This window comes from Haemorhous mexicanus, chromosome 3 (genome assembly GCF_027477595.1).
Source record: "Haemorhous mexicanus isolate bHaeMex1 chromosome 3, bHaeMex1.pri, whole genome shotgun sequence".
Classification (NCBI taxonomy): domain Eukaryota; kingdom Metazoa; phylum Chordata; class Aves; order Passeriformes; family Fringillidae; genus Haemorhous; species Haemorhous mexicanus.
The window spans coordinates 111,755,657-111,783,078 of NC_082343.1; the positions used below are offsets into that span (position 1 = coordinate 111,755,657).

The window sequence follows — 27,422 nt, forward strand, 5'->3', positions numbered from 1 at the left end:
CGTGTGTGTGTGTGTGTGTGTGTGTGTGTGTGTGTGTGTGTGTGTGTGTGTGTGAAGGGGCGGAGGGGGAAGCGGCAGCGCTGCCCGCAGCTCCCGGAGCAGCGGGGCCGGGCGCGGGGCTGCGCGGGGCGCGGAGCGGAGCGGGCACTGCGGAGCCGGCAGCGCTCCCGGTGCAGCGCCCGAGCCTCGCCGGAGAAAGGGGGGCACCGGGCGGGAGGGGAGGGAGGGGAAGGGGGGCGGCGATGCTGCCTGGCTTGGCGGAGGGAGGAGAGCGGGGGGGAAAAAAAAGGAGTGAAAGAGGGAAAAAAAGGCAAGGAACCCCCACCCCCCTTTCCTCCCTCCCTTGCCCGGTCCCTTCCATCTCCGGCACACACACACACACACCCGCACGCACACACACACCCCATTGATCAATATTTGGCTGTCTTGCTGCAACTTGCTGCAGTCTTTTAAAGGAGTAGTAGAGAGAGAGGGAGAGAGAAAGGGAAACTGGCAGGAAGGGGTAAGGAGCTACACATGTCACATGTGCTTTCTAAGACGGCCAGGAGCATCTGCAGGCTGGATCTGGTGGAGGATGCTGCGGCAGGTGATACACAGAGGGCTCCAGTCGTTTTTCTACAAGCTGGGCTTATTCGTGAGCAGGCATCCGGTGTTTTTCCTCACTGTGCCCGCAGTCCTGACCATCATCTTCGGCTTCAGCCTGCTCAACCGCTTCCAGCCTGACACTGACCTGGAGAGCCTGGTAGCCCCCAGCCACAGCCTGGCCAAGATCGAGAGGAGCTTAGCCAGCAGCCTTTTCTCCCTCGATCAATCCAAAAGCCAGCTGTATTCGGACTTGCACACCCCGGGGAGGTATGGCAGGGTGATTCTCCTCTCCAAACCAGGAGGCAATATTTTGCATCAGGCTGATGTGATCCTGCAGATCCACCGAGCCGTGCTGGAAATGAAGGTGAACTACAAAGGCTATAATTATACTTTTTCCCATCTGTGTGTGTTGAGAAATCAGGATAAGAAATGCGTGCTGGATGATATTATTTCAGTGCTAGAGGATCTGAGGCAGGCTGCCCTCTCCAATAAGACAACAGCCAGGGTGCAAGTGAGCTATCCCAACACTAAATTAAAGGTATGCTCTTACTGCATGCTTTTGCCAATTAAAGAGGCAGCACTTCATTTCTTGTCCTAAACAGCAAAGAGAAATATAATCATATCTCTCTCTCTCTCTATGGAAATGTGTGTGATCTGGGCTTTCCTCGTGAAGCAGCTGAATCTGGTGCCTTGCTTTGCTCTGGGTGAGGAGGGAGGGTGGGGAACCGGACGCTGCTGCCGGAGCAGGAGAAGAAGGGAACGGAGAAGAGCCTGAGCACCAGCAGACCTTGCAATGCCTTGAAGGTTCAATTCATGGGTGGAAAGGGACAGGAGGTCGGTGGGGGGTTGAGAGCTGGTTTGCACTATCACCTTTTCCAGCCTCACTGCTGTGGTGGGATAATTTGTCTTTAATGTGGCCAGGAAAAGCTTTCCTCAAAGGCACAGTGAGGTCCTGTGACTCCCTGCCCCTGCCAGTGCTGTAAGAGCAGCAGGAGTTTTGGGCCAGAAGCAATTTCAGGTGTCCTGCCTTCTTTACCTGCATGCGAAGAAGGTGAAGGGAAGTGGGATTTTTTTCTTTTTTTTTTTTTTTCTCTCTCTCAGTGTAAAAATTATTAACTCTGTCTCTGATGGATGGGCTGGAGTTTTGGGATGGATCCCACCAGCTAGATGCTTCCAACAAAGTTGAAACAAGGTGAAAGGTGAAAGAAGTTTCAGTCCTCTCAATTAAAAGAATAAGCAATTTGGCACAAATTATCTCAGGACTATTTCCCTGGCACACAAGCACCCATCTGCTTTCCCTCCCATCTGGAGCAAATCTGCTCGCCAGGACTAACCTGCTGTGAGTAAATAAGGTACAAAGTTTGCAGGTAGCTCATGAAAGAAGTTTTTGTGGATTACAGTACATCTGCATGCTACCCTGGGCATTGCACCAGAGGCAGGATTTATTTAACAGAGTGTAACAAACTCCCTAGGATGCTATTTACTCATGGCTCAGGTCATAGGGGAGAGGACATGCTCCTCCATCCCCCAGAGATCTCTGGGGTTGCCTCTCCCTCTTTTTCAAAGATTTCCTTGGGGATAAGAGACATCCTCTTGCAAGAGATCCTGAAGTTACAATTTTTTTCTTATTGTACATTAACCAGAAAAAGATCCCATAAAGTCAGTGCCTGTTCCAAAATCTGAAGCAGAGACATAGATTGATTTTATTTGATTGTCTTTTTCCTTCGATAAAAGTGCCAGGTGGAACAGCTTGGATTTGGTCCCATGGCTGTAGATGTTACAGTAATTGCTTTGTACAGAGTTGTGGCTGCCTGAGTGGAGTGTGTGGAAATGAAAAGGTGTCCTTGTTACTGCTGGAAAGTCCCAAATGCAAAGAGTGCTCAGAAAAGCAAGTTATTCTGGATTAAATATCCCTGAACAATTTTTTTCTTCTAGTGTGCTGCAAAGACAATCCTGTTACTGGAGAATTAAAGTGAATTCTTTAAATTTTGCTCATTTTTAGAATTAAAATTAAGGTAGTTTGGTGGAGAACACTGATAATCTAGACTAACAGTGTTATAAAGCAGCTTTATACAGAAATAGTCACCCTACTCTCTTAATCCAGGTTAGTTTTCTTCTCTAGACAAACCCTAACTGATCTTATCAAAACTAGAATGCAGTCACTTGCAATGTGTTTTTTTCATTAGAAGATTGCCTACAGCTCCTCCTTTTTTTAAAGATAAAAGCAAAGGGAAAGATAATGTGGTCTGGGTCAGCTACATATTGGATTGCCAGATATTTCACACACAGAGAAAGGTTTTCCCAAAACACAGGAGTCTAACTCTGAGCACTGCCAGCACCTTCAATGCCCCTCTGAGCACTGCCAGCACCTTCAATGCCCCAAGGAGTTGTTGTGTTTCATCTTCTGGGTGACAAAATAAACACCCTTAAGTAACTCAGTTTAAAGCTGGACAGAGCAGGGAGCTTTTTGTCCCCTTGCCAGTGAAAGAAGGTAAAGCCACCAAAGCCTGTGACTGCACTATGGAGAAAAGCCAGCAAATACAACCTATTCCTGCTTTTACTGAGAAAGAGAAACACACTTTGCCACAATTTTCCTTCTTTTTATATATTAAGGACTCTGTTATGGATCTGTGGTCAGCCCTGAACCTGGGCTGGTCTTCAACAATGGTGTGTCTGCAGAGACTCACCTTCTCTGGTCTCTTTGGCTCCAGCTGCTGGGATTAAATGACTGTTTTGTATAAAATAATTCACTAGTTTATCTCTGTCATCTTTGCTGTCCCATCTACCAAGGGTTAGGAAGTTGTGGGCAACATCTCGTGAACTCCCTCAAACCATGGGCAAGATTTTGGTTTAATCCCAACTCTCAGGTTGTTTACTGACCACCCTCTCTTTGCACCTCTGAGCAAAGGCTGTGGAAACTCAGGCTTGTATTTCTTGTTTTGAGGTGTCTCACTGTGTTTAAACAGAAACATCTCAGATGCTGCACCCTTTTGGGTAGGTGAGTTTCTGGATGTTCAGCGAAGGGAAACAACGCCTGTGGCTGTAGCTGTGAGGTTTTGTATTTCTTCACACTTGAGTTGTGACATTAAGGAAAAGTTGAGGCTAAACCTCATGGGACTGCAAACAAGAGGGCCAAATCTGCCTGCTCTTATTCAGTGTGGGCCAGTGTTCATTGCATTCACTGTTCCATGCCCTTGGGATTCTTCTCAGCTAAACTTCCCTGCACCATCAGGACACACTAGGATCTTCTAGGTTGCCTCACTTTCCCAAAGGTCATGTTGCTTGGTTACTAGTAGGTTTTGGTCTTTAAATAATGGCCTCAAATTAAACAAAATTCTTCTAAAAACAATATGGGGATTAACAAACCGTGAAGGTGCCCCATACGTGTTTAGTTTACAGCACAGTTTACTTTACTTGACATGGGTCAAGTGTCAAACTGGTCTGGGACACAATGACAGTGTTAAGCTACTCCACTCCTGCTCCATCTGGGAGCTGCAAAAACATCTTGTAGTTTTTTATTTCCCTCAAGCCTTGTGAGAAGCTTTCACTTTGTCTCTCTTCTCATCTCCTGATGGAGGCCAAATCAGTTCAAACCTCCCCGGTGAGGCTGGCTGAAGGCTGACAGGGGGTGAGTTCTTGCCAGGTTTCCCACAGGACTTTGTGGGAACCACTCAAGCAGGTTTCAGCAAACTGCTCCAGTTTTGAAGCAGCTGTTATTGGGCTGCAAAATCTGATGAAACTGCTTGGCTTTTCCTGAGGAAACGTGGATGGGAAGGATAATTGTTTAACTGTTACTTGCTGTAGTGTTGGAAGAACATACAACCCTAAATACTTCTACTTTACCTAACCCTCCATAAGGCAGGAACTTGGTCTCTCCACTCGCCAGAGAAGGAGCAGAGACACAGCATTCACTTTCAGAGCACAGACTGCAGGGTGGTTTCAAATGCCTGAGATGGGTTTAAAATCCACTCTGGCTACTTAGGGGTCATTGTAGGCAAGTGCAGATGAACCAGGCTGAAGGAAAATGCCAGCTCTGGTTACTTTGGGGACACGGTAACCTGCTCACTGCAGTCTGCAGCCCAGCCAGAGAGTGACTTGCCCAAGGTCATGCAGATAGACCATGGCAGAGCAGGAAAACAAAGCTGGATATATGAAGTCTTGATGAAGATTTTTGAGACACTTCCTGGAGAACATTGCTCATGCTTTCCTCAGTTCAGTACATAAAAATGATGCCCCTCTGCTTGGGGTCTGGACTGTGCCCGAACTTGCACAGACTGAGCGCTCAGCATCAGTCATCAAACTGTTAAATCTCAAGTTTTGGCAAATATCAGCTTTGTTTTTGTCAATTGAGACTTCCAGAACAGTGTCTGGGCATGACTTGGGAGACAGCATGGGAAAGAGTCCACTCTGGCTCAGTAAATACGCTCCGTACTGCTGATAACAGTGTGTGGTGTTCTTAGAAGTGAGCACATTGTGCCCCTGCCTCCAGGGCCAGAGTGTGGTCTGAGGCACAGTTCATTTGTTGGTATAAACAGAATTATTGATTACCTGAGGATTACTTCTTGTGTACCATGAAATATCAGGAAAGAGATTGCTTTTTGACCCTGATTCGCCTATAACCACAGAAAATTTGCTGTCCTGTTCCAGAAAAAGCCAAAAAAAACCCCAAACAAAAATAATGAAAGTTATTTCTGAACAAAGTTTTTATATAGAAGGGAAAAAAAGAAAAGCATAAAAATATTTTTTCAGGTATTTCATCTTTATTGTTTCTTTGTTGCTTTTCATGATTATTTGCTACTTCGTCTGAGAAAAGATAACAACTGAGAACTTGCCTGTCTGAGATCAAAATAAATATGACAACTGCTGGTTTAAAGAAACCTTTGTCAGCAGATTGGTTCCTGTAATATTGCCTTCAATTAATTAAGTATCAGTCATTTATGAACACTAGGCGAAATAGCAGCCAATAAACCAGAAATCTCTATTACCACATTTGTGATAAACACATCAGCTGGATATTGAGTCTGCTCTTGCTTCAGCTGAAGCATTACTTGCGTTCACTTAACATCTTGAAACCTCTAATTGCAGATTTGCTACTGGCCAGATTCTCAATTTTTCTCACATTAACAGCTGTACTTTTAAATGAGTCTTGCTCCATTTGCATTTTTGGAGTCTTTCTGACTGCTCTAAGATTAATCCCTCCTTAGATGTCCCAGAGGGGGACACCTCTATGGGGCAGGAAAGATATGAAACCAGAGCCCATCTCCATCAGAGTAGGCATCTATGCACTGATAATATCCACAGACTGATTATCCCTTCAGTAAAACCACTTAGAGTGTAAGATTGCCCTAACTCCAACGAGCAGATGCTTCCTCAGAAGGAGTGAGGCTCTGCACCCATTTGTGATACCACCTGTCCCAATCCAAGCATGTGGTTCAGGGTTTTCTGAAGTGCTCTCTGGCTGGAAAAAGCTACCAAGTCAAAGCAAAATAAGAAAACATGTGCAGGGAGAAGATCAGAAGAGGGAGGCTGGAGGCTGCAGATAGTTTTCATCTCAGCCTCGCAGATGAAGACAGGATGGGGCAGGCTGAGCTCAGAATAGCTGCTCAGTAGCATGAAAGCAAGTGGAAAATGTTTGAAGTTTAGGAGCATCTTCTGGCTCACAGACTGGGAAACTAATTTGGGGGAAAAAAAGACACTTTTACCCTTCCAACTGTGTTTCCATACTGTCCAGCAGCACTGGGGAAGGCTCCTGACCCTCCTCGCCTGGATGGGCTGGTGGAGCTGTGCCTTTGCTGGGAGATGTCTCTGCAGATATCAGCTTTTGAGGATGTGATCAGGCAGCCTGTCTGCTTAGTTTTGGCAAGAAAATAAGTGTTTCCTTGCATTTTTAGGAGAATTCTCCACTTCTCCCTTTGCTTAGCACATTAGGAAAGGTCTTTGCCTTGTCTCTGATAGACCAAGCATTAAGATAACACTCTCCTCCTGTAAAGCAAGGCCAGACTATGAGCTCTGACTGCACCAGGAACATGAAATTGGGTTAACATGTACCAGGATAAGCCACTCCAAAGTAAACAAACAGCAGAAAGGCAGCAGAGACCAAGCAAAGCAAGAATGTGTGTTTGGGTGTTCTTTTTCAATTGTTCCTTAGTTCAGAACTTAGTTCCTTCTCAATCTCTGAGCGACATTCCACCTTCAGCTCACCAGGGGTGTAGAGACCAAGTTCCTTGGGTGTGGGGCTCATTCCTTCCCATCCAGCAGCTGAGAGCTCTGGCCATGTAGAAGACTGCAAAGTATTCTCCATTGACCTTTTGGATGACCTTGGTTGTCTGCTTCCTGCCTTTCCCTCCCAACTATTCCACTTTTACTTTTGTCAGCACTTGCAGGGGGGCATGGCCTTTTGTGCAGTGCCAGGCCTTGATGTGAATAATATTAAAGAAGCAATTGGAAGGTTGTTTAGGAGGAGAGAAGAGCAAGATGCAATTACAAACCCCTTCTGCCAGTGATAATGGCTCATCCCTGGGGATCTGGGATGGATGTCATCTGCTTGCCAAAGGGAGAAAGCCCAGTAGAACTTTGACATTTTCCTAAAAAAGAAAGTCCTCTGTGGACATAAAAACCCCATTTATTTCCTTTACCAAATATTTGGTTAAAGCTTGCCAATGTTTCTACACTAACATGGTATCTTCTTATAACAGTCATCTCTATGTTTTCCCAAAGGGTCTTTGTAGCCCCCTACTGTACTGGCTGTGTGAGCTCTTGGAGGGATCTGAACTTCTGTCTTCAGATTTACAACAGATGGGTATCCTTAGTATCTGTAACAAGAATTAAAACAAATTCAGGTACCACTCAGCAAGGCAGAAGAATAAAATTGATTAGCATTAGTATGAAAACATGACATATTCCCAGAGAAAGAGAAGGAGAGGAGAGGAGAGGAGAGGAGAGGAGAGGAGAGGAGAGGAGAGGAGAGGAGAGGAGAGGAGAGGAGAGGAGAGGAGAGGAGAGGAGAGGAGAGGAGAGGAGAGGAGAGGAGAGGAGAGGAGAGGAGAGGAGAGGAGAGGAGAGGAGAGGAGAGGAGAGGAGAGGAGAGGAGATCCTAATATATGGTAGAAGTGAGAGGAACCTTGTAAGGACAAAATTAGATTGATAAATATGGCCAAAAAGAAGTTCTTACATTATTTAACATCCTTTATGCATATGTGTGTATGCTTTTACAGGTATATCTTAATGGGCAAACAATGATGTAGGTAAGGCTGGGGTAGGTGCTTGGAAAACAGTAATCTAAGAGCAAAACCCATATTAAATCTCTTCAGACATTGAGATAAAAGACCTCTATGCAGTGGTTATTACAAAAGACCCCCCTGACTGGTTTTCCAAGAGAAGTGAATTGATTTGGGGAAACTGTGATCTCGCATTTGTATTGAAAGCTTTTAATTTATGCAGGCCCCACATCCACTGCCCCTGCACAGTGCAAACAGTGAGACGTGGCTGGGACTTGAGCTGTTAAACAGCTTTAAACAGAAATGAAATTCTTCAACAATGTAGGAAAGTAGATACCCTGAGTGTTGGAAAGGAGAGGGGAAGACGACGTGAGGCTGAAGGAGCAAGCTATGAAGTCTTTTATACCTCTTTTTCTAGCTGTATTTGTCCTGTTCTCTGTTTTCCTACCTGCCAAGGGGTGAGGTGCTCATGTGGGGAAGAGGCAGTAAAGGAAGCTCTTGGAAGTGAGGCTGTGAAGCATCCTACAAAGGGAGCGAGCAGTGACTGAGCTCCTGAGCACTGCAGAGATGATGACATGCAGTGGCACGTGTCATTGCCCTAGCCCTGGACTCACTGGGTGTGAATTGGCCTCACTTTTACACTGGTCAGGCCACTCGAGAGCAGGAGCTTAAGGTGAAGTGCTGGAGATCTCTGATGACACTAGCAAAAGTGAGCTGGTGGCAGCGGGAAGATTTCCATCTAAAAAGATTTACTGCGGGATCAGCTCAAGGGCAAACTGACAATCATTTTTTTGGTGGCAGCTCTGGTATGAAATGTTGCTGAAGTTCTTTTTCTTCTCCTTAGCACCACTCATACATTGGTAGGCAATTCCTACACAACAACATTCCTGCATGCCCAGCAGCAGCTCTGCAAGACACCAGACAGACTTCACATCTGTGAGCTGGCCAGATCAACTTTTCTCCTGGTTTTATGTTTTCCCATCAAACACACCCTCCTCCAGTCCACTCTTGCCAGCAAACTGGCATCACAGACATGGAACTGCTGGGTGAGCATGAGTTGTGAGACTGGCACGTCACTAGCTGGCTAATTTGCAGAAAGTTTTGGCCTGATAATGATCTAAAGCTAAAAAATTAGTTGTCAATACATGTGTGTAACTTTTCCTGAGTACATTTGATGGCAAATATTTTGGTGTCTTGCAGATCAATTCTTCTTTAGAAATTACACAAGCCCTAAAGCCTGCTTGTCTGTGCTGAGGGCATCTGAGAAGGTAAAGGGCAGTCCTGACTTCCTGCCCCACACCTTCGAAGGCAACAGACACCACTGAAACTCCTAATGCAAGGCAGTGCAAGAAAAGAGGATTAAAGATCCATCTCCAGCCTGCCACAATTATTTCCTTGTGCTAATGGCGGGAGGCCCCATTAAATCCTTCCTCAGGGAAGCCCAAACACCTGGCATGTATCTCTCACAACATGTAAGGATAAACACCACCTACAGGGCTGGTTCTGGGGCACTGAACCCTCAAGCCCAAGTTTGGCACTGAAACAAGGAAGAAAAGCTTCTCTTACACTTTGTGTAATTGTTTCCACCAGTGTCACATGGGTGTTGTCAGCCTGATGGGCAGGGGTTATTCTTGCCACATGCGTGGTGCATTTTTGCACACGTGTTAACATCTTCCTAAAGTGGCCATGGAGGGTTTTGGTGCTTCTGTTATAAATGCTGAATTACCTGGACTAAATTATGCATGACCTGGATGGCCCAAAAATCTTCAGCTGCATCTTTTTCTATGTGAAGTTACAGTACTCTTGAAACCAAAAGCATCTTTGAAACAATGTCCATCCTGCACCTTTTGAAGGATGGAAGGATAAGGACAGGTTCCCACAGTTTCATTTTGACATGCCCCTAACAAAATGTTCCTTGTTTTTTTGTATTAAAAGGGGTCATTCAAGGTAGTTTCAAAATTATTCCAAAAATATTTTTCTCACACATTATACTTTAGATTAGAAAATAAAAGAAGAAAAAAACAAAGTCACTTTAAAAGGATTTTTTTTCCTATATTCAAACTTTAGGGAAGGAAAATCACAGCAAAATAAAGTCACCCAGCTGACTGAGGACACAGCCCAGTTCCCCTTCACACAAATTTACCCACCAGGAGGGTGCTCTGGTTCTCGTTAATGCAGTTTTACACTGAAGACCAAGGCACTGTATTGATGAGACAAGTGATCCTGGCTTCCAGTTTTCCAAGCCAGTCTAATTTGTAAAAAATTGTGTGGTTCATTAAGAAGAAAGATGTTGTTAGCAGTATTTCATTATGCAATTCCATCTCTTTGACAGAATCTGTGACTTAAATATAAATCACTTTTTCCCTAATCATTTTCCAGGATTATTTCTTAGTGCAGATTTTAATACATTAAACAAATACATTAATAAATACAGTGCCGAGTAGATGCAACATGGAAATATTCATGTGCACTTTCCCCCCAAAATCACAGTTTGTTTTGTTCATGTTGTTGACTCTTTGAGTGAGGTTTCATTCACAGATAAGCACAAAACATCCCCCAAAAGAGATTTCATCATGTAGACTTTTGCATCCAGATGACAAACCCACTTCTCTTCGGGAATGCCTGGAATATTCTGGTAACAAATATTCTTACAGTGGTGTTTCTTTGTTAACTAACCTTAATTTTCCTGTCCACAACTGATTTCCCTGCTGCATGTAGAAAACACTGGTCACCCAGTTGGTGCACAACAGATTTGTCATTGCAAATGGCATAGAAATTTGGGACACCCGCAGAGAAATGTGAACATTTCTGAAGATTTACAAATGTCTCTCCACTCTTTTCTATCCCCAGGCTTCAAGATTAGCACAAGCATTAGGCTTTAGGTATATACCCTAAAATAAATTTCACAAGCTTGACAAGCTTAAGAGCTCCCCTGGTCTCATAAAGCATTTCATTTTTGGTTTTGAGAATTCAATTTTAAAGAAAAGGGTGGCTTTTTTTTTTTTATACTCCTAAAAGAATAAAGCCTGTATCCTTACAACTTTTACCATCTTCTTGCCTTAATTATCGGATTTTGGAAGTGGGAGAAGGAGGACATCCTTGAAGGGAAATTTGTCTCATATAAATGTCAAATGCTGTAATTGCGTATGATCCATGTTTTTTTCATCACAACATTCACCTCAAAAGGCAAGTTAAAACAGATCATTTGTCACTACTTAACAGATTTGAACAAAGTTCCTCTAGGAGCTATTCTGATACTTCCATTGTGGAAAACCCTATTACATTTTAAAATAGTAAAAATAACAAAGAAAAATAAGGCAGTATGGGATGTGTTTTCATTTCCTTTAGAGCAGCTAAAGAAAAGATAACCAGGGCAGGGAATAGCCTAGGATGAAGCTCAAAAATCTCAGGTTCACACCTAAACAATTTGAATTGGCTTTTCCCACAACCTCTTCCATGAGGATACAGCAAACACAAAGGACAGCATTCCAGATGTTTGGTAAAGGAGCAGTTTGGGGGGTGGGATGGTGGTTTTGGTGCAGGGCTATGCATTCAAGAATTCATATTTTGCTGTGACTTCTCCTTTACACTGATTTTTCCCATCATAAAGGAGAGCTGTGGTGCTGCTGGAGAAATTCAGAGCTGTTGGAGTTTTATGAGACTCTTCCATGTAACATCAAGAGGTCAAACACATAAAAGGTTTATAAGGTCAGTCTAACTCATTCCCTGGCCTGTGCAGGATTATGAGGAAACCCTAATAGAGAAATTAATTCAGATTGGCTTGGATGGGAAATCAGTCATGTGGGTTGGATACTGGCTGAAAGATTGTAAACGAGGAATCATGATAAATGATAATGTAACAAGTTTATGGAAGGTATCTTGCAGGGTATCTGGAGAATTTGTGTTAGGTCTGGTCTCATCTAACATCTCTATTAATTATCAGGAAATGGAATTGAATTGCACAGGAGTGAAGTTCACAGATAATATTAAGCAAGGAGGACATGTCAGCAGCAGCTGAGTCACAGAATTTACACAGAGATCCAGAGCAGTTAGAAAACTGAGCAGAAAATAATACCATATTCTGAAGAGCTTTGCTTGCATTCTGGTGCCTAAAGGGCAACATAGGGTCCTCCCTTGGAGCTGATTCATGTCAGCTGCAAAGTGAAGGTGCAGCACTTAAATGGCACGACCAAGGTCAAAGACAAAGTTGATGTTGAAGTTGGAGTTTTTCAGCCCCCAGAGAAAAGTTACTCACTTTTACCTCTGACTCTGGCACTGCTTTGCAAGTAGGAACATTTCAGTACTTGATGTTCTCCTTCCTCCTTCACCTTCTTGCAGATCAACACAGCAGGACGCACACAGTTCCCTGTAGAGCTTAAACAGTGCTTTGGAGGCTGCAGAGGATGTGTGAAATTGTCAGGGAAGCCCTGGTGGAATTTTGCTTCTCTTTGTTCCTTTTGTTTTGTTCCTTTCTAGAATGAAAAAAGTCCTCTTCTGGAGTTTTGTGCTGACTGTGGATTTTGATGGGTGATCTGATTTAGGTTTGGATGATTTGTAGAAGTCCTTTTACCATATTGTACATTGTTTAATTGTTCTCCAGCACTTCAAATTTGAAAATCCTCATACCCTTAATGTCACAAATTGGCTTAATTTTCCCCCTGTTGAATTTTGTCATTTCTTAATTGTATTCTGGTTGTGCCAGGGGAAAATTATGGTAGCAGACAGTCCTAAAACTTAGCTGAACAGGGTAGGTATGAAATATTCAGCTGGATCATATCTTATTTCTTGTCCAACTGGAGCATGATTGCAGAACGATTGTCTAGGAAATGGCTGGTGATGTTTGTGAAAAGAATTGTGGGGTCAGGACATTTCTTCTCCTCTTTGTCCACAACATCAGGGCCTTTGCTGCACTGAATGGGATCCGGTCTGGTCTTCAGAGTCAGGCTGGGACCCTTCCAGTGAGGGTCTGTGATGGAGCAATTTGTGGGTGCTCATGCCGAGAGTCATGATAGCAACACATCAGTTTCCTCTAATATGAGCCCTTTCCTATTCAGCATCTGAGCTAAAGTGAGCCCAATGTGCAACCAGAGGATAGAAAGGTGAACATGCAGGAGTAATTAATTTCAGTTTCTCTAAACATCTACATTAGGACAGGAGAAATTCACCATTCAAAGACATTATGGACCAGAGAAATAATATTCATATTATGCATCAACATTTCAGATGGTTAAAATTAGGTGAGGTGAATGAATGCCATATACTTTTATTTCAAATCACCCAATAAAAAAGTTCCATGAAATTTCTGTAAAGATGAGGATATGCTGAATCTAGAGATCTTAACAGAAGAGGCTCATGTCAGATGAAGATTTTCCAAAAATCCTAGGGGATAATCTGTGTTTGCATTGACATGAGAAAAAACCTACCAGAATAATTTCACAGGGACAATCCAGGCTCCTTCTCAAGTCCATTGCAACTTTTTCTCACTCCAAATCTCTGACAGGGCTTTGAAAAACTCTTTTTGGAAATTATTATTAGACAGTTGCAAAAGAACTAAAATACATTAATCTGAATAAGGAATTAGCTCTCACTGAAGGAACTGGAATTAAATGCCATCCTCATCCAAAATAGATTGCCAGATATTGGCAGTTTATTGCAGCAGGGAGACAGAGATTTTGCAGAGTGCTCAGAAGACAAATGCTGAAATTCCATCATCTGGAAGTGCTTTACCATCTGATTACTCTTTGGCTTACACTATCAGAATTTTTCCCTAAATATTTGCTTGAAATCCAAAGGTGGCTAGATACCACAAGGTCCCACCATCTGCAACATTTTTGTTTTAGAATTGAAAGTCCAATCCTTCCTGTTCTGCCAGAACCAAAACCTTTCCAAATAGATTATACTAATATAAAATTGAAAAATCACTTTGCACAGCAGGTGATTTTGAAAAACCTTTTTTGTTTTTTAACACTTAAGGCACTACAGTAATTGTAAACTGTATTTGGGGAGAAAAGCTTTGATGTATTGCAAGGAAACATCTGAAATAAGTTGAGAAGGTGGTTGTTAGTACTAATATTATATACAGAGAATTTCTACATTTCTCCAGAAGTGCTTATACACAGTAATTAGATATTAATCTCCCTTTGTATCTTGAGCTCATTCTTAACAGCTGCACTACGTTAATTTATACATCTAGGAGCACACATAACCTAACTTCAAGCATTTTATGAAGGTACATAAACTAGGCTTTGGGGCATTGTAGCCTTTAGGAGGACTAAAATCCCTAAGAATGAGATTCAGTCCATTCAAGATAAAAGTTGCCCTCCAGAGGTGCCCTGTTTTCCTGTAGCAGCCAGCGAAGTAGTCCTGACATTTTCACAGTAGTCCTGACATTCCCAACCTGGTGCCTTGGTTAGGCAGCCTGGCTCAGGATCCCAGAGCCTCCATTGTGGCTTCTCATGCTTTGTTCTGGCTGAAGAGGCACATCCAAATCAGAAACTCTCCTTGAAGATAATAGGCATTTTGTATCCAGAGTAAGGACAAATACTCTGCTGTGAAATACAGCCACCTTCAGGTGTGGCACAGCTGATATCACCACCAGACTGGGGGGGTCTGAGCAGAGAAAATTAAAGAAACCTTCTGCCAGATGGCAGCAAGGAGGGGATGAGGGGATTAAATCTTTGATTTTCCATTTATTTTTTTTCTTTTCCCCCTCCTGTTCAGTTTGCATAAACCTGGATTATTTCTCCAATCCATTTCACCACATACCACACGAGCAGCTGCTCCCAAGCTTGGCAGGGATGAGATGCAAGCTTAGGACAGAGAGGAAGGGACCTCTCCTTTGGCAGCATCACAGCTCACACTGAGAAATACAGCTGCTAAAGAAAGTCCAGCACCAGAATGGGAGGAGTTGTGGAGCATGGGCAGCTTCTCCAGCTGTGTGTTTGCACAGCAGGGTCCTGGGCCCTGCCAGAACCTCACTGGTGACCAATGATTATGGTCTGAACCGAAACCTCAGCATCTGCTGCACTTTCCTTGTGTCATCCCAGCTCTCCACAGCACAGAGGCTGCATGGAGATAATTTTCCAGGCATGCAGACCTTGTTCAGTGGCACCCCCTGCAATCTCTAGGTGAAGGGTTTGGGATGCTGCAAAATTTCCTGATTGTCTCACGCTGTTGTGTAACACTGGTATATCACTGCAATGTGCCCTGTGCTGATACAGTGCAAGACACCCTCTCCCACAGAATATGACTGAGAAAATACAGAAATCCAACCCTCCTAGTATCCGTGAACTTCCAGTGTAAGAGCTCTGCAGGGATGAGAGGCAATGGGAAGCCCAAAGTGGAGAATCATAGAATTATTTATGTTGGAATGAACATCAAGTCCAACAATTAACCCAACACTGACAAGTCTATCACTAAGCCATGTCCCCAGACACCACACCTACATGTTTTGGAACAATTCCACATGCCATGGCATGATGTGGCATTCCATGCCATGACGCCATGGGCTTTCCTCTTTTAACTGGGATAAGAATTAAAGAAGACCTGTTAGAGGATTGCACATGACACCACCTTCATCTCTATGGACTATTAAGAACACAAGATTTTGCCATGAAGGGAACACATTACAAGGTGATAGAGAGATAGATTGAGATAGAATTGAGATAAAATTGAGATAGAATTTAAAAATATAAAAGCTACCTGCTGATATTCAAATGTGGGTGTCAAAAATCTCTATGAATGTACTGAATTCAAAAGTACCTTGGGTGGGAGTTAGCAGAACCCCAGATTTCGTTAGATTTTAATGCATAAACACAGACCTACTTAAATGCCTCATTCCCACACCCCCTTCCCAGATCCTCACCAAGCACCATGAAAAAAAAAAAGAAAAAAGAATAAAAAAGGAAAGCATCTGAAAGCAGACATTTTTTTGGCTCTCTCCAGCTAACAAATGGCCAAACTCATTAAAACCCAGTGTGTGCTGGAGAGAAGGGAGGGATGCTTCACGGTAGAGAAATTGCTGCACAATGCCAAATTTGAGAATAATAAAAAAAAAAGAGGGGAGACTGATTAATTATCTCTTAGAAAAGAGGAATTTTCAGCTAGAAATGTTAAGTGTCCTCAACTGTAAGGACACTTAACACTTTGTGCAGTGCCTTGTTATAGCTTACTGAGCATTGTGAGAGTAGGAGTCCCTGCTAGGACTTGGATAAGAACACAGCAGCATCTTGTATTCAAAGGCTGGGTTTAGCTAATCCAGCTACCTGTAAATTAACCTCAAAACCATTCTTGCCTCAAAATCTTGCCACATCACACTTGGCTCTGTCTGATTCTCAGTTACTTCTTTTCTTCCTGCCTTTGATAGAACATTTTTGCAGTGTTTCAGTACTTTGGCTGCTGGTCCCTGGAGAAAAGAGGATGAGCAGAGACAGATAAAATTAAAGAGATGTTTGCCAACATAAAACATAATTTAAAAAGAAAAAAGCACCCTTTTCTGTGTCATTATTGAAACCTCAGATTGTAAAAGCTTAAATGATTCCTGTGGATCTGCTTTACTGCTCACTTTTTTATTCTCTGCTGTTTGTTTTTTAACATTTCCTTTAAATGAAGTAATAAAACCAGGCAAATCCAATCCCTTTCACTTTCTGGCAGGTTTTCTTCCATTTCTTCTGTGTATTGGACTTCAAGTGATGTAAGGAAAACAATTAGAAGAGACACACAGTGGGATGCTCACAAAGCAAGAGGGCCCACAAATATGTCAGTGAAAATCTGTATCCTCTCTCTAGAATCTCTTGTTAGGGACAGTCACTGGATCCCATTCTCATACCCCCAAATCTCTTTGCCTTGGGTTATGGAGTATGGGATGAAGTTTTTCAAGCAGTTTTATGTCTTTTGCTTTTGCTGATATAGAAAGAAAACAAGAAAAAAGGCTTTCTATATTTCTGGTGTATGCTGCTGTATTTTTTAATTTAGTAATTAGGATCTTGTTTTACCTATATCTCCATGGACCTCAAGAAATCTTAAGATTAAATATTCCCAAAAAATTGAAAAAATTTGGGTCAAATGTTGTCCTGTTTACTCCACTTGGTGAAATGCAAGACCCTCTTGAGATAACAAACTGTTGAATTTCACTGGGGTACAATTGTAGCTTTAATTCATTCATTCATCCACTTACTTTTTGTTGCTAATATAATTCAAATCACTGCATTTATGAGAAGACTTTATCTATTTAAAAAATTGAACAGTTCTATTCTTCCTCCTCCTTCCAAGCAGCTCATTTCATTCCTTTATTTTGTTGAAGAGCTGGAAAATCTACAATACTCTGAGACTCCCAAAGGCATCTTCCATCTGTGTCATAGAAGACACTGTCTTGGTGCACTATAGTTTAGAAATGGACAGACAGTGAAAATTGGGCTAGATATACCACTGGTCTGTGCTGAAAAAACACTTCTTATTTTTTTAACACTCGTTGCAATTTTCTTCCTTTCCTTTGAACATTTTTAATATTGAGCTTAAGCTTTGGAGGAAATTAGAATTAATATAGAGTATTCATTGATTAAAAGTACTCATGATATAGATTCATAGAGACTGCCAAATATGAGAGACAGTAAATGCATTCTCCAGATACATTCCTGCCTATGTCAGTCAGAGTGTTTAACTGTATATATCCAAATATTGGTGTTTTATGCAATTCCCTCAAGGCATTGCTGTCAATGATTCATTCCTGTGCTTCTCCTTGGCACAAACAAAATCCTTTGGGATGAAGTGTAGCTGTGGGCAAGACCACAGAGACCAGCATATTTTTATTTTTTTAATTGTACCTGGGCAGTTTTCATGGCTTAGCCACTGGCAGAGGCTTAAATGTTTTCTCAGTTTGCATAGGTGGAGAGTCACAGCTCTACCAGGCAATGCAGGAGGCTGGATTTCCCCCACCTGGCCTCTCCTTGCAAATGTTCTGATCTGCACTGGCTACTTTTATCATCATCCTTCATCCTGGAGGATTTAGGGGCCAGATGCAGCCATACCTTTGCTCTGTGATTCCTCCACTGGCAGGGACAGGCTGTGAAAAGCAGAGGCTGATCCCAAGGTTCTCCCTCGAGGGCTTGTGATCCTGGGCAGGGCAGAGCACAAACTCCAAGGTCAGTGAGTGGTGAGGGGGGAGCAGGAGCTCTGTGTCTGCTGGAAACAAGAGGACAGTCATGTTTTAATACCTGACCTGGTAGATTTGCACATCCAGAGTAACCTACGACTTCAGAGGTCCTGCTGACACGGATCTCCAGTGCAAGGTGAACTTGTGTCACCTCCAAGCCTTTCTGAGTCACCCACCTTCCTACTGAGTGAGCCATCCCAGGGTCCCCAAGCTGCTGGGCATCCAAAGAAAGCTGTGCCCTTCACCCCTGCACCCATCTCGTGGGACTGGGGTGCTGACACCAGCTCACCTGCCTGAACAGTCCGTGCCAAAGCTATTTCACTGCTGTGCCTGTGTCCTGCTCCTGATGGAGGGCAGAGAAGAAAAAGGCAGAGACACCAGCTGTAGCCCAAAATCATCCCCCAGTGCTTGCAGTTCTCTTTGTGCTGTCTGTGACCCCCCCATCTTCCAGCACCCTTCCCACCTAGGGAGATGAATGATCACAGCCCACGTGGGTATTGCTCATCAGCTTCAAGGACACCACTGTGTCCTTGGGTGCACGGGTGCTGTTCAGGACAGCTGGGGACAAAGCTCTGCTGGGCACTTAATCTATTCCTCTTTTCCAAAAGGAACTGGAATGGGATCTGAGATGGACTGAATGGGAATCTGACTTTGTGGGTGAAGGGATCAGTTGAGCAACAAAGAGCTTGAAGATAGGACAAAGAATGAAAGGAGGGTTGCAGAGGTTGTAAAGATGAAATATAGTTTTGGAGGGAAGTGGAGTGAAGCTGGTGTAAGAGGGAGAGAGCTTATCTTGTATTTACTTCCCAGAGGGATGTGCAAGGGAAGTAGAAGGTGAGAGTAGAAGTTAGAGCCGTTTTTCCTTCCCTTCTGTCCTTCCCTTGCCTTGACAGAGATGCCCATTGAGGGTGATGGGACACAGGGACATCTTGTCCAAAGAGATGGTGGATGCCCCATCCCTGGAAACATTCATGTCCGGGATAGACGTGGCTGAGCAACCTGACCTTGATGAAGATGTTCCTGCTCATTGCAGGGGGTTGGACCTTCAGGTGACTTTCAAAGGTCCCTTGAAGCCCTGACTACACTATGATTCTTAGAAAACCTGACAGGGTGACACTGAAGGAACATGGTGAGGAGCACCACTCAGAAACAGCATGTCCACTGCCAGAAGCTCCTCCAAAGAGAAAAACTCTCTAATGGCTGTCACATTTTACTATTGCACCCTTATGAATTCTTCCATATTTTGATTTACTTCTAGGGACATTTCTCTTATTCTCTGTTATTAACACTACAATATATGTCTCTTGAAACACTTTTCATCTGTTCTTGCTTCTTTTATCAAAAACTGGAAACCGAAAGCTGTTGAGGGTAGGGGTACAGGCCCAGAGTCATCAGAAAGAGGTGCCAGATGGTTCTGGCTCCCTTTTGAGTGCTCTGTGTACTTCTCTCTCAATTAAAAATCACCCTAGAAGCCCATGATTTCCCTGAGAAGGGGCTAAGGGCTGTGGGTTTGTTAACCAGCAGGACACATCTGAGAAGGGACCGGCATGAGCCAGGAATGACAAAGCAGGTCAGGCAGTTTTGAGCATGATGAAATCTGGGGTCAAGTCTCAAGTAATCTCATGCCTCTGCTTTAGGGAGAGAGACAGGTAACTGAAGAGAACAAATCTGCTTCTGACCTGTACCTCAGGATGGGGCAGATCATCCTTTAGATGTGCCTGACTCTGCACAGTGACTATAAACCAAATTTGCTTGGCCAGCTGGTGAGCTTAGCCTCATCATTGCTGGGTAGCCCAAAATAAATTAATTCTTCCTTATTGCAACAGAGTGTTAGACAATTATTTCCTGGATAACTTCTCATGACCACTTTCATACAAATTGTTTGTGGTGTGTGAACAGATCCCTAGGCCATGGCTCTGTCCCTGCTCCCAACCAGACAAGGTGCAGCTCTACCTCAAATGTGCTGCCCTCAGTGTTCACCTGCTCCCTCCATCCTTCATCCCTACAGAACAGCTGCACAGCAAACAGTGCAGGAGCACCTACACAGCTGCAAGGGCAGGAAAACTGCTACATAAAAATGTGGGAAAATGCTGCCATGAATCAGCATTATGTGCTGTGCTCTGGAAAGGAATGCTGCAAGAATTTTTGGTAATGGGTGGCTGTGTAACGGGGATCGACTGGTACAAGGTCTTCATGCATAACTGTACTAGGGACAGGAAGAGAAAAATAAGTTTGATTGAGGAGAAAAAACCTTCCTCCAAAGTTTGACAGTGAGGCTGAAAGGAACATGAGAAGCCCAATATGTTAAACCCTAAATGAAAGGGGATTTAAATTTTTTATTACTTTTTTACCTTGAAAACTGGCAGCTGGCTGAAAAGCAACTTACTTTATCCTAACTTCTGTATAATACTTTCTGTGACCTACAGGAGAATAAGAATGTCCTTATCAGAGGGAGAAACAACTGCATTGATTTCATTAGGATGTTTATCACACAATGTATTTCAGCAGACATTCCTGGTTGCCCTCTGTCGAACAGTTTAAGCTTTTAAGATAAAATAGCATGCAAGCAGGATGGCATGCTTTATCCTAACATTTCTATAATGTAGCTTGATAATGATCTATCACTCCAGCTGATGAAAGGAAGCAGTTAAATAAAAATAAAAATAGAGATAAGTTTGCTGGCTAAGGTCCTGTAGGTGTACTTGAATGAGAGTGATCAAGCAGTAGGAAGCAAGGTCTCCTTTCCTCATTGCCAGAGATCTGAAAAGAGTTTTAAAACCCTCACTAGCCTCTGCTGAGCAAGGTGCTAAGGAGGTAGAAGCCACATCCTCTCAAAAATAGCTCAAACCCTCCCTCTTTCCTGTGAGAGGAAAGCCAGAGGAGGCTGATGCCATTTGGAGCAGAGATGAATGATGGAATAATTTGTGTTCAAAAAGACCTCTAAGAACACCAATTCCAACCACTGAGTTGCCACTGCCAGACCCACCACTAAACCCCATCCCTCAGTGCCAACACCCACAGCTGGCCCTCCCTGCCATCCTCTGCACTGACTACAGCCCCTTTCTTCCTAACTTGGAGTGATTTTGGACAAAGAAAAGCCCCCAGCAGAGGGCAAGGCCCTGCCGAGGGCTGGTGCTGCGGTGACCACACAGAACCCCCAGCGGGAGCTGGGCCTGCAGCAGCTGCGCCGAGAATGTTAAGGAAACAAAAAAAAAGGCCCCAGGTAATTTTAGTAGGGAGGGAGTATTTCTAGTGTCCCTCTGGGCTGCGTGCTGAGAGGATCTGTGCCTACTACTATTATCACTAGCAGAAGATATTTAGCTCAGTAGGAGCAGCCAGTTTCCTTTAACCAGAGAGGCCCTCAGCTCCGGAGCAAGTCAAACTTCCCACGCCACTTACATATCTGCTTAGGAAATTAAGGGTCCAAGCATCATTTACAGATAAGTTTCCAGCCTGAAACATCCCAGGGGTTTGTTCTGCACCCATTCATTCACAATTAGTGAATCTTACTGCTGAACAAACAAGGGGTTTGGATTTTCAACCACAAGCAAGGTCAGGTCTGCATCGACACAGGTGGCAAAGTCCATCATGCTGGGGGGAAAGGAAGGTGAAGCTGTTCATGCCTGGCATCTTAGATCCCATTCTCCTCCCTTTCAGAGCCTAAATATATCAAATGGCTTTGAAGCAACTAGAAAAAGAGAAAGGAGAACACAAAAAACAATTTAATAATGTCCATTGAAGCAAAGAATTTTGCTTGCCCCCTGTTTTAGATGAAATATCACATGCCTCAGCAGGTGATCTATATTTCATTGCATCTTTAAAGATGCTCAGGTCTGGAGAGAATTACCTGCCATCAGAATCTGGAAGAACAGACACTGTTATGGCTTCACCAGATATTTTTAAAAAATTGAAAAAGAGAAAGACACATAGACACAGCCTGGGAATTTGAAACAAGATTCCAACCATGCAAGTGACCTTGCTAAAGTCAATTAGCATCTTCTGTTGTAGATACATGGGTTTAAAATGATGTACAACCAATAATTATTATTGGTACTTATTTTGGGTGTTTGTTTTTCTGTATATAGTATCAAAGAGTAGCAGCAGATGTAGGTAAAAGTGTAAGGGGTCTGTAGTTTGAAACATCACACTATGCTATCAAATTAAAAATAGCAGCGTGTAGGCATATGCCAAGAAGGACTCACTAATTAGCAGAAAGCACCTTTTTCATGAAGAGCTATGTGGAGTCTTATTCAAAATGTGCCTGGCTCTTCAGGCATCACTTACACAAGTCATTGTGGGCACATTTTGTTTCCCAGACCTTAGGCTTGGTTCAGGAGTTTAGCCCTTCATGCCTTGTTCTTTCACTCAGTTGGTCCTGGAGGACAACAGAGAACTTGGGGCAGTGAATAACTCCTCTGAAGCTCCCACGAGACTCCAAGAACAGGTAGGTCCCTGTCTTGGACTCTGGGAGGTGCTGAAATTCATGTTAGCAGCACTGGATCTCCATTTTCCTACACATCAGTTGTCGTCCATAAAATGGGGTGAACAAAAGACTGTTGTCCCCCACATTCCTTCTGCTTTCCTGGCTAAGATTGTAACCACAGCAGAGAAGTTGTGGCTGCCCTGACCCTGGACTCGTTCAAGGACAGGTTGGACAGGGTCTGTAGCAATCTGGACTAGTGGAAGGTATCCCTGCCCCTGGCAGGGGGCTTGGAAAGAGATGATTTTTAAGGTCCCTTCCAATCCAAGCTGTTCTTTGATTCTGTTGTTCTCCTATTATGAGGGAAAAGCCCCATTTTCCAAGGGGCTGTGGTGCCACGTTCATGTTTCACTGCAGCAAAGGCAAAACCCTTGCTTAGGTAGGAAACAGTTTGCCTCCAGAAAGAAGGGAACAGACAAAATGTCCTCACAGCAATCCGGTGCCTGTGATTTCCTCGATTCCGTCTGAAAGCTTGCTCTCTGTTTTGCTGACATACGAGCTGGGTGCCCTATTGTACATCAGTGTAAAAAATAGCTGTTATCTGCTGTTTCACAGGAGATACAGCAGAACATGACTTATTTGTGCCTGCTCTGCTGCCTCCTTTGAAATGTTGCCGTCGCTCGCTGCACCCTTCGCAGGGGAAGGCAGATGGTCATCACAAAGTTTCCCATAACCTTGCTGTGCCTGCTGCATAGTGAATCAATGAAACCTGAATTACAGTGCTCTGCCTGGGCTGGGAGCTGTGCTGCTACAGAATCCTGCAGCTCCTGCAAGCCTCTGAATGTCAGCTCTGCCCAGACACTGAGGAAATGGGAAATTTCTCTCCAAAATTTCCAAGCGGTGCCAAGTGGGGATTTTTAGCTGCAAAGTTGCATCCAGTGTGAGCCAGGACTGCATTGCTCAAGCATAATTACCAGCTTGGAAATGCACTTTATGTGAGCATTTGAGTGTTAGGTGTGACCTCTCCTTAGAGAGAGTAGAAATAAAAAATCCAAACAGGACTGGAGCATGAAATGCTGGGGATGAGGATTTTTTGGAGTCTGAACAGCAGCAGCTGCCCCTCTGTGATAGCTGTCTCTGCTTATGTGACATTTGCAATGAGGCTCCAGGTGATTTGGGAAGCTGGCACTAGGCTGCAGTTCACCTTTTGTGTCAGCTCGTGCCAGGATACCCTTGCCAGAAGCACTATTTTGGTGGGAATAACAACTGGGAATAGGGAAAAAAATGAACTTCTGAAAAGCACTTTGTCACATTCCCTGGGCTCTGGCAGGCAAAGCTGGGAACAGTGTGAGCTCCTGCCATGAAAGTAAGCATAGGGAGAACTTTCTCAGTGGGAGGATTACCTCCTTTACATACCTGATTGATGTCAAGGTGAGTATATAAAACATTTTAAACAGTCTCCCAATTTCTGATATTTATTTGCTCTATGAGTCAACGTGCTGGAAGACATCTAAATTTTATAAAGCCTCATTTTGCTGATTTTTCCTTAGGATGGGGATCATTGCTATGAGCAGGTCTGGCAATTTCAGATAATGACCTGCATGCAGCACAGGTGCTTCTAGAAATGGGTAATGCTGGATGTAGTACATGTTAAAGTGTCTCCCTCACATGGTTCTGGCCTTTTGCAGATGACTGCTTCCTTGTGTGTGTTTGTGGAGGGCAGAGCCTCTCCCAAATTTAAGCTTTCAGCTCATTCCAGTAGTGTGCCTAGGCAAAGGATGTTATCTCATATGAGATAACACTGCTGCAAGGTAGTTTAGACATCATTGCCTTTATAATTTTATTATTTTTATAAAATACAAGAGGAATAAATCTGAAAACTTATAGTTTATGTTGGGGAGAAAGCAAAATATTATTTGGTGTGCAAAAGACAATCCCTGGATTTAGAATTTTTGCTCAAAGAGATTACTTGTGCTGGGACAATTTTATCATTGAGTCTTATTACTCAGTTTGCAACTGGATTTGTTTTCTAAATCAACAGAGGCTTCCCCTGTCTTGGAAGGAGCATATACAATTATCCTACAACCAGTGGCTACAGACAGAGGACCTTTCTTACATGACCTTTCTTATTAAATCCTTCCAACAATAAAAGAAAAAAAATGCAAAACAAATATTTAAATGGAGCCAAATAACTTTACAGAAAAAAAACCTGGTCTGGTTAACAGGCAGAGGCTGAGTGGACTTGATGTGCCCTTTACTGATTGTCATGGAGTTTTGTATTTCCTAGCATTTACTAAAATAAGTGAGACCAGAGTAAAGTTTCTACTCTTGAAATGTATAAAAAAACCAAGTCCTGGTTAAATTTAGGTTTAAGGTTGATTATTTTCTCTGTGCCACTGATATAAATCCATGAAATCTCAAATTAACAATTCAAAAAGTCCGATTTTATTATATTTTTCTGGAGACAGATTAGTTATTAAATTTTGAGGATCTGTCTGTATCCTGAGGAATCAGGATTCATTTTCTGTACATTTCCAACTTCTAAATATCATTTCCAAAGTGTCAAAAAATCACAAATCATCCAGAAATTATTCTTCTTCTCAAACTTTTTGTTGTAATTGGAGATTTGTCATTGTCCATCAGTTAAAAGTGGAAGGTTATCCTCTCCCATGGGGTGAGGAGGTTGCATGCAGCATTTTGATCCTGGGTATCTGGGAATCCCTGAGACTGCAATGAATATCTGAGCAGTCACTGAACTGCAGCACAGAAATGTAAATGAGCCTCTAATGAGTGAGACAGAGTTGTGGCAGGGAGCAGGGACAGATCCCAAAGCCCAGTGAGGTGAATGGCAAGGCTCCTGTTGAGTGCAGTGGTGTCTGAGCAGAGCTCTTGGCACGTCTGTGAGAGAAGACAGAGTTTATCTCTGCATCACGTCACAAGCACGATAACCACACACTCATCTTTTCTACTTTCTCTCCCAGGATGGAAGGAGCAGTTTCATTGGCCACCAGCTTGGAGGGGTAATGGAAGTGCCAAACAGCAAGGACCAGAGAGTCAAATCAGCCAGAGCCATCCAAATCACTTACTACCTCCAAACGTATGGCTCTGTCACCCAGGACCTCATTGGGGAGAAGTGGGAGAGCGAATTCTGTAAACTGATGCACAAGATGCAGCTGGATCACCAGGATCTGCAGCTCTACTCACTAGCATCCTTTAGCCTCTGGAAGGACTTCCACCAGACCAGTCTCTTGGCCAGGGGCAAGATTTTGGCGAGCCTGATGCTGATTCTCCTGACTGCTACCCTCTCGAGCTCCATGAAGGACTGCCTGCGTAGCAAACCTTTCCTGGGACTCCTGGGAGTGCTCACTATCTGTATTTCCAGTGTCACTGCGGCAGGGATATTTTTCATTACTGATGGAAAATATAATTCTACTCTGTTGGGAATCCCTTTCTTCGCTATGGGTAATTATTTCTCTTCATAATAATAGGATTAACAGAGTTTAATGACAGAATTGTAAATTACATCCTGGGTTATAAAGTGTAGATTTTACTTTGAGTGAAAGTCTAAGTAATTTTCATATTTCTAAATTGATCTGTGCCTTGGCAAAAAAAAAAAAAGAAAAAAGAAATGGAAAAAAAAGGAAAAAAAAAAAAAGAAAGAAAAATGGAAACAAAACAGAGCAGTAGCAACAATAAAAAGCAAATTACATTCCTGGAATCTCAGCCAACATGAGAGAGGGGCAGTTCTATTGATCTCTGTTACAGAATGAAGGAGAAATTGTTATTGAAAACTAGTCAGCTCAGCAGACAAAATGGATATGTGTTGACCCAAGTTTGATGGGAGGCCAGCCAAAAGAGTAAGTTAAACAGGAGGGTACCAAGGAAGGGCAGATTTTAACATCCTTCCCAAGAAGGGCTTTTCTTCGAGCTCTGCCTGAAGGGCAGAGTGGGAGAGGTTGGTATAAGAATAAGATTGATGGACTTTATCTCAGAGAGGAGATTACAGTTGTGGTGTTTGCCAGGCTATGAGCACAGGGGCCTGTCAGGATCTGTGGCACATAATCCCTTGGTTTGTGAAAACCCAGATCAGCTGCACAGATTTCCTCTGTGTTGCACCCAGACAGGGGAAGGTGTGGAAGAAGAACAAATGTAATATCCAGCTCTTTAGGCAGAAGAATTGCTTTCAATCAATTGCTTTCTGGTACTGTTTGGTTCCAAGCACTTCCAGTGCATCCCTGTGGTTGATGAGTTTGCTGGGAAGTTGCATTGGAAAGGCAGAGGGAAGGCAGCTCAGCTCTGGAGGCAGCATTGTTTGGTGCCCTCACACCCAAGTTTGCCATACCATGAGTCTGAACCCCAGTGATGACTCTGTGCAAAATCACAGAGGTGGCAGCCCAGAACTAAATGTTTTCATGCTCAATTTCAGGTGGCAGAGAATCTTCCCTGTAGCCAGAGCTCTGCATTTTTACAGCTAATTTCTTAAGTGCCATTTATGCTTCTAGTCCTCAAACCAAGTACTGTCCTGTGGTAAGAGTCAACTAAATATGCATAGTCATAAGCCAGAGTCTAGGTCTGAAAAAGGGTCTTATACTTTCCTTAAAACCTCAATCTCCCAAAAGACCATATTTTCTTATCTTCTCCTAAGAAAACTCCTGTGGGTGTATGCATCCCCAGTCCCAACCTCCTATTTAATCTTGCCCCTAATAATGCATCTGTGTCACTAAACAAAAGGGCAGAGCTGTGGCCTCATCAGTCCTGCTCTCAAAATCTCTGGAACAGCTACTTGAGGTGGGAAGGAGTGGAATGGAGGGATTGGTCAAGATTCCAGAAGGGAAAGAGAGGAATGAGGCAAAAGACTCCAAGGAATTGCCCGTTTGGTTCAGCCTCATTAATAATGATAAACAAGGCTGTGCCAAAGCCTCTAGTTCAGTTGTCTGTACTGTGGCAATGGCCCCTGATATGGACTGCCCTGTGCCAGCTCTTCAGATGTTGTGCATGGCTCTGTGGTGCCAGAGGAGTTGATGGAAAGAAAGTGCTGAGATGGGGAAAG

At 43.4% G+C, this 27,422-nt stretch overlaps 1 protein-coding gene across 1 annotated transcript; it reads left to right on the forward strand.

The window, feature by feature from the left end:
- Window positions 1–479: 479 nt before the first annotated feature.
- LOC132325854 (patched domain-containing protein 4-like) lies at window positions 480–25,904 on the forward strand. Its single transcript, XM_059843408.1, has 2 exons — window positions 480–949; window positions 25,354–25,904. Exons 1-2 carry the CDS (start codon window positions 524–526, stop codon window positions 25,852–25,854), a joined length of 927 nt encoding a protein of 308 aa, XP_059699391.1. The 5' UTR covers window positions 480–523; the 3' UTR covers window positions 25,855–25,904.
- Window positions 25,905–27,422: the final 1,518 nt, after the last annotated feature.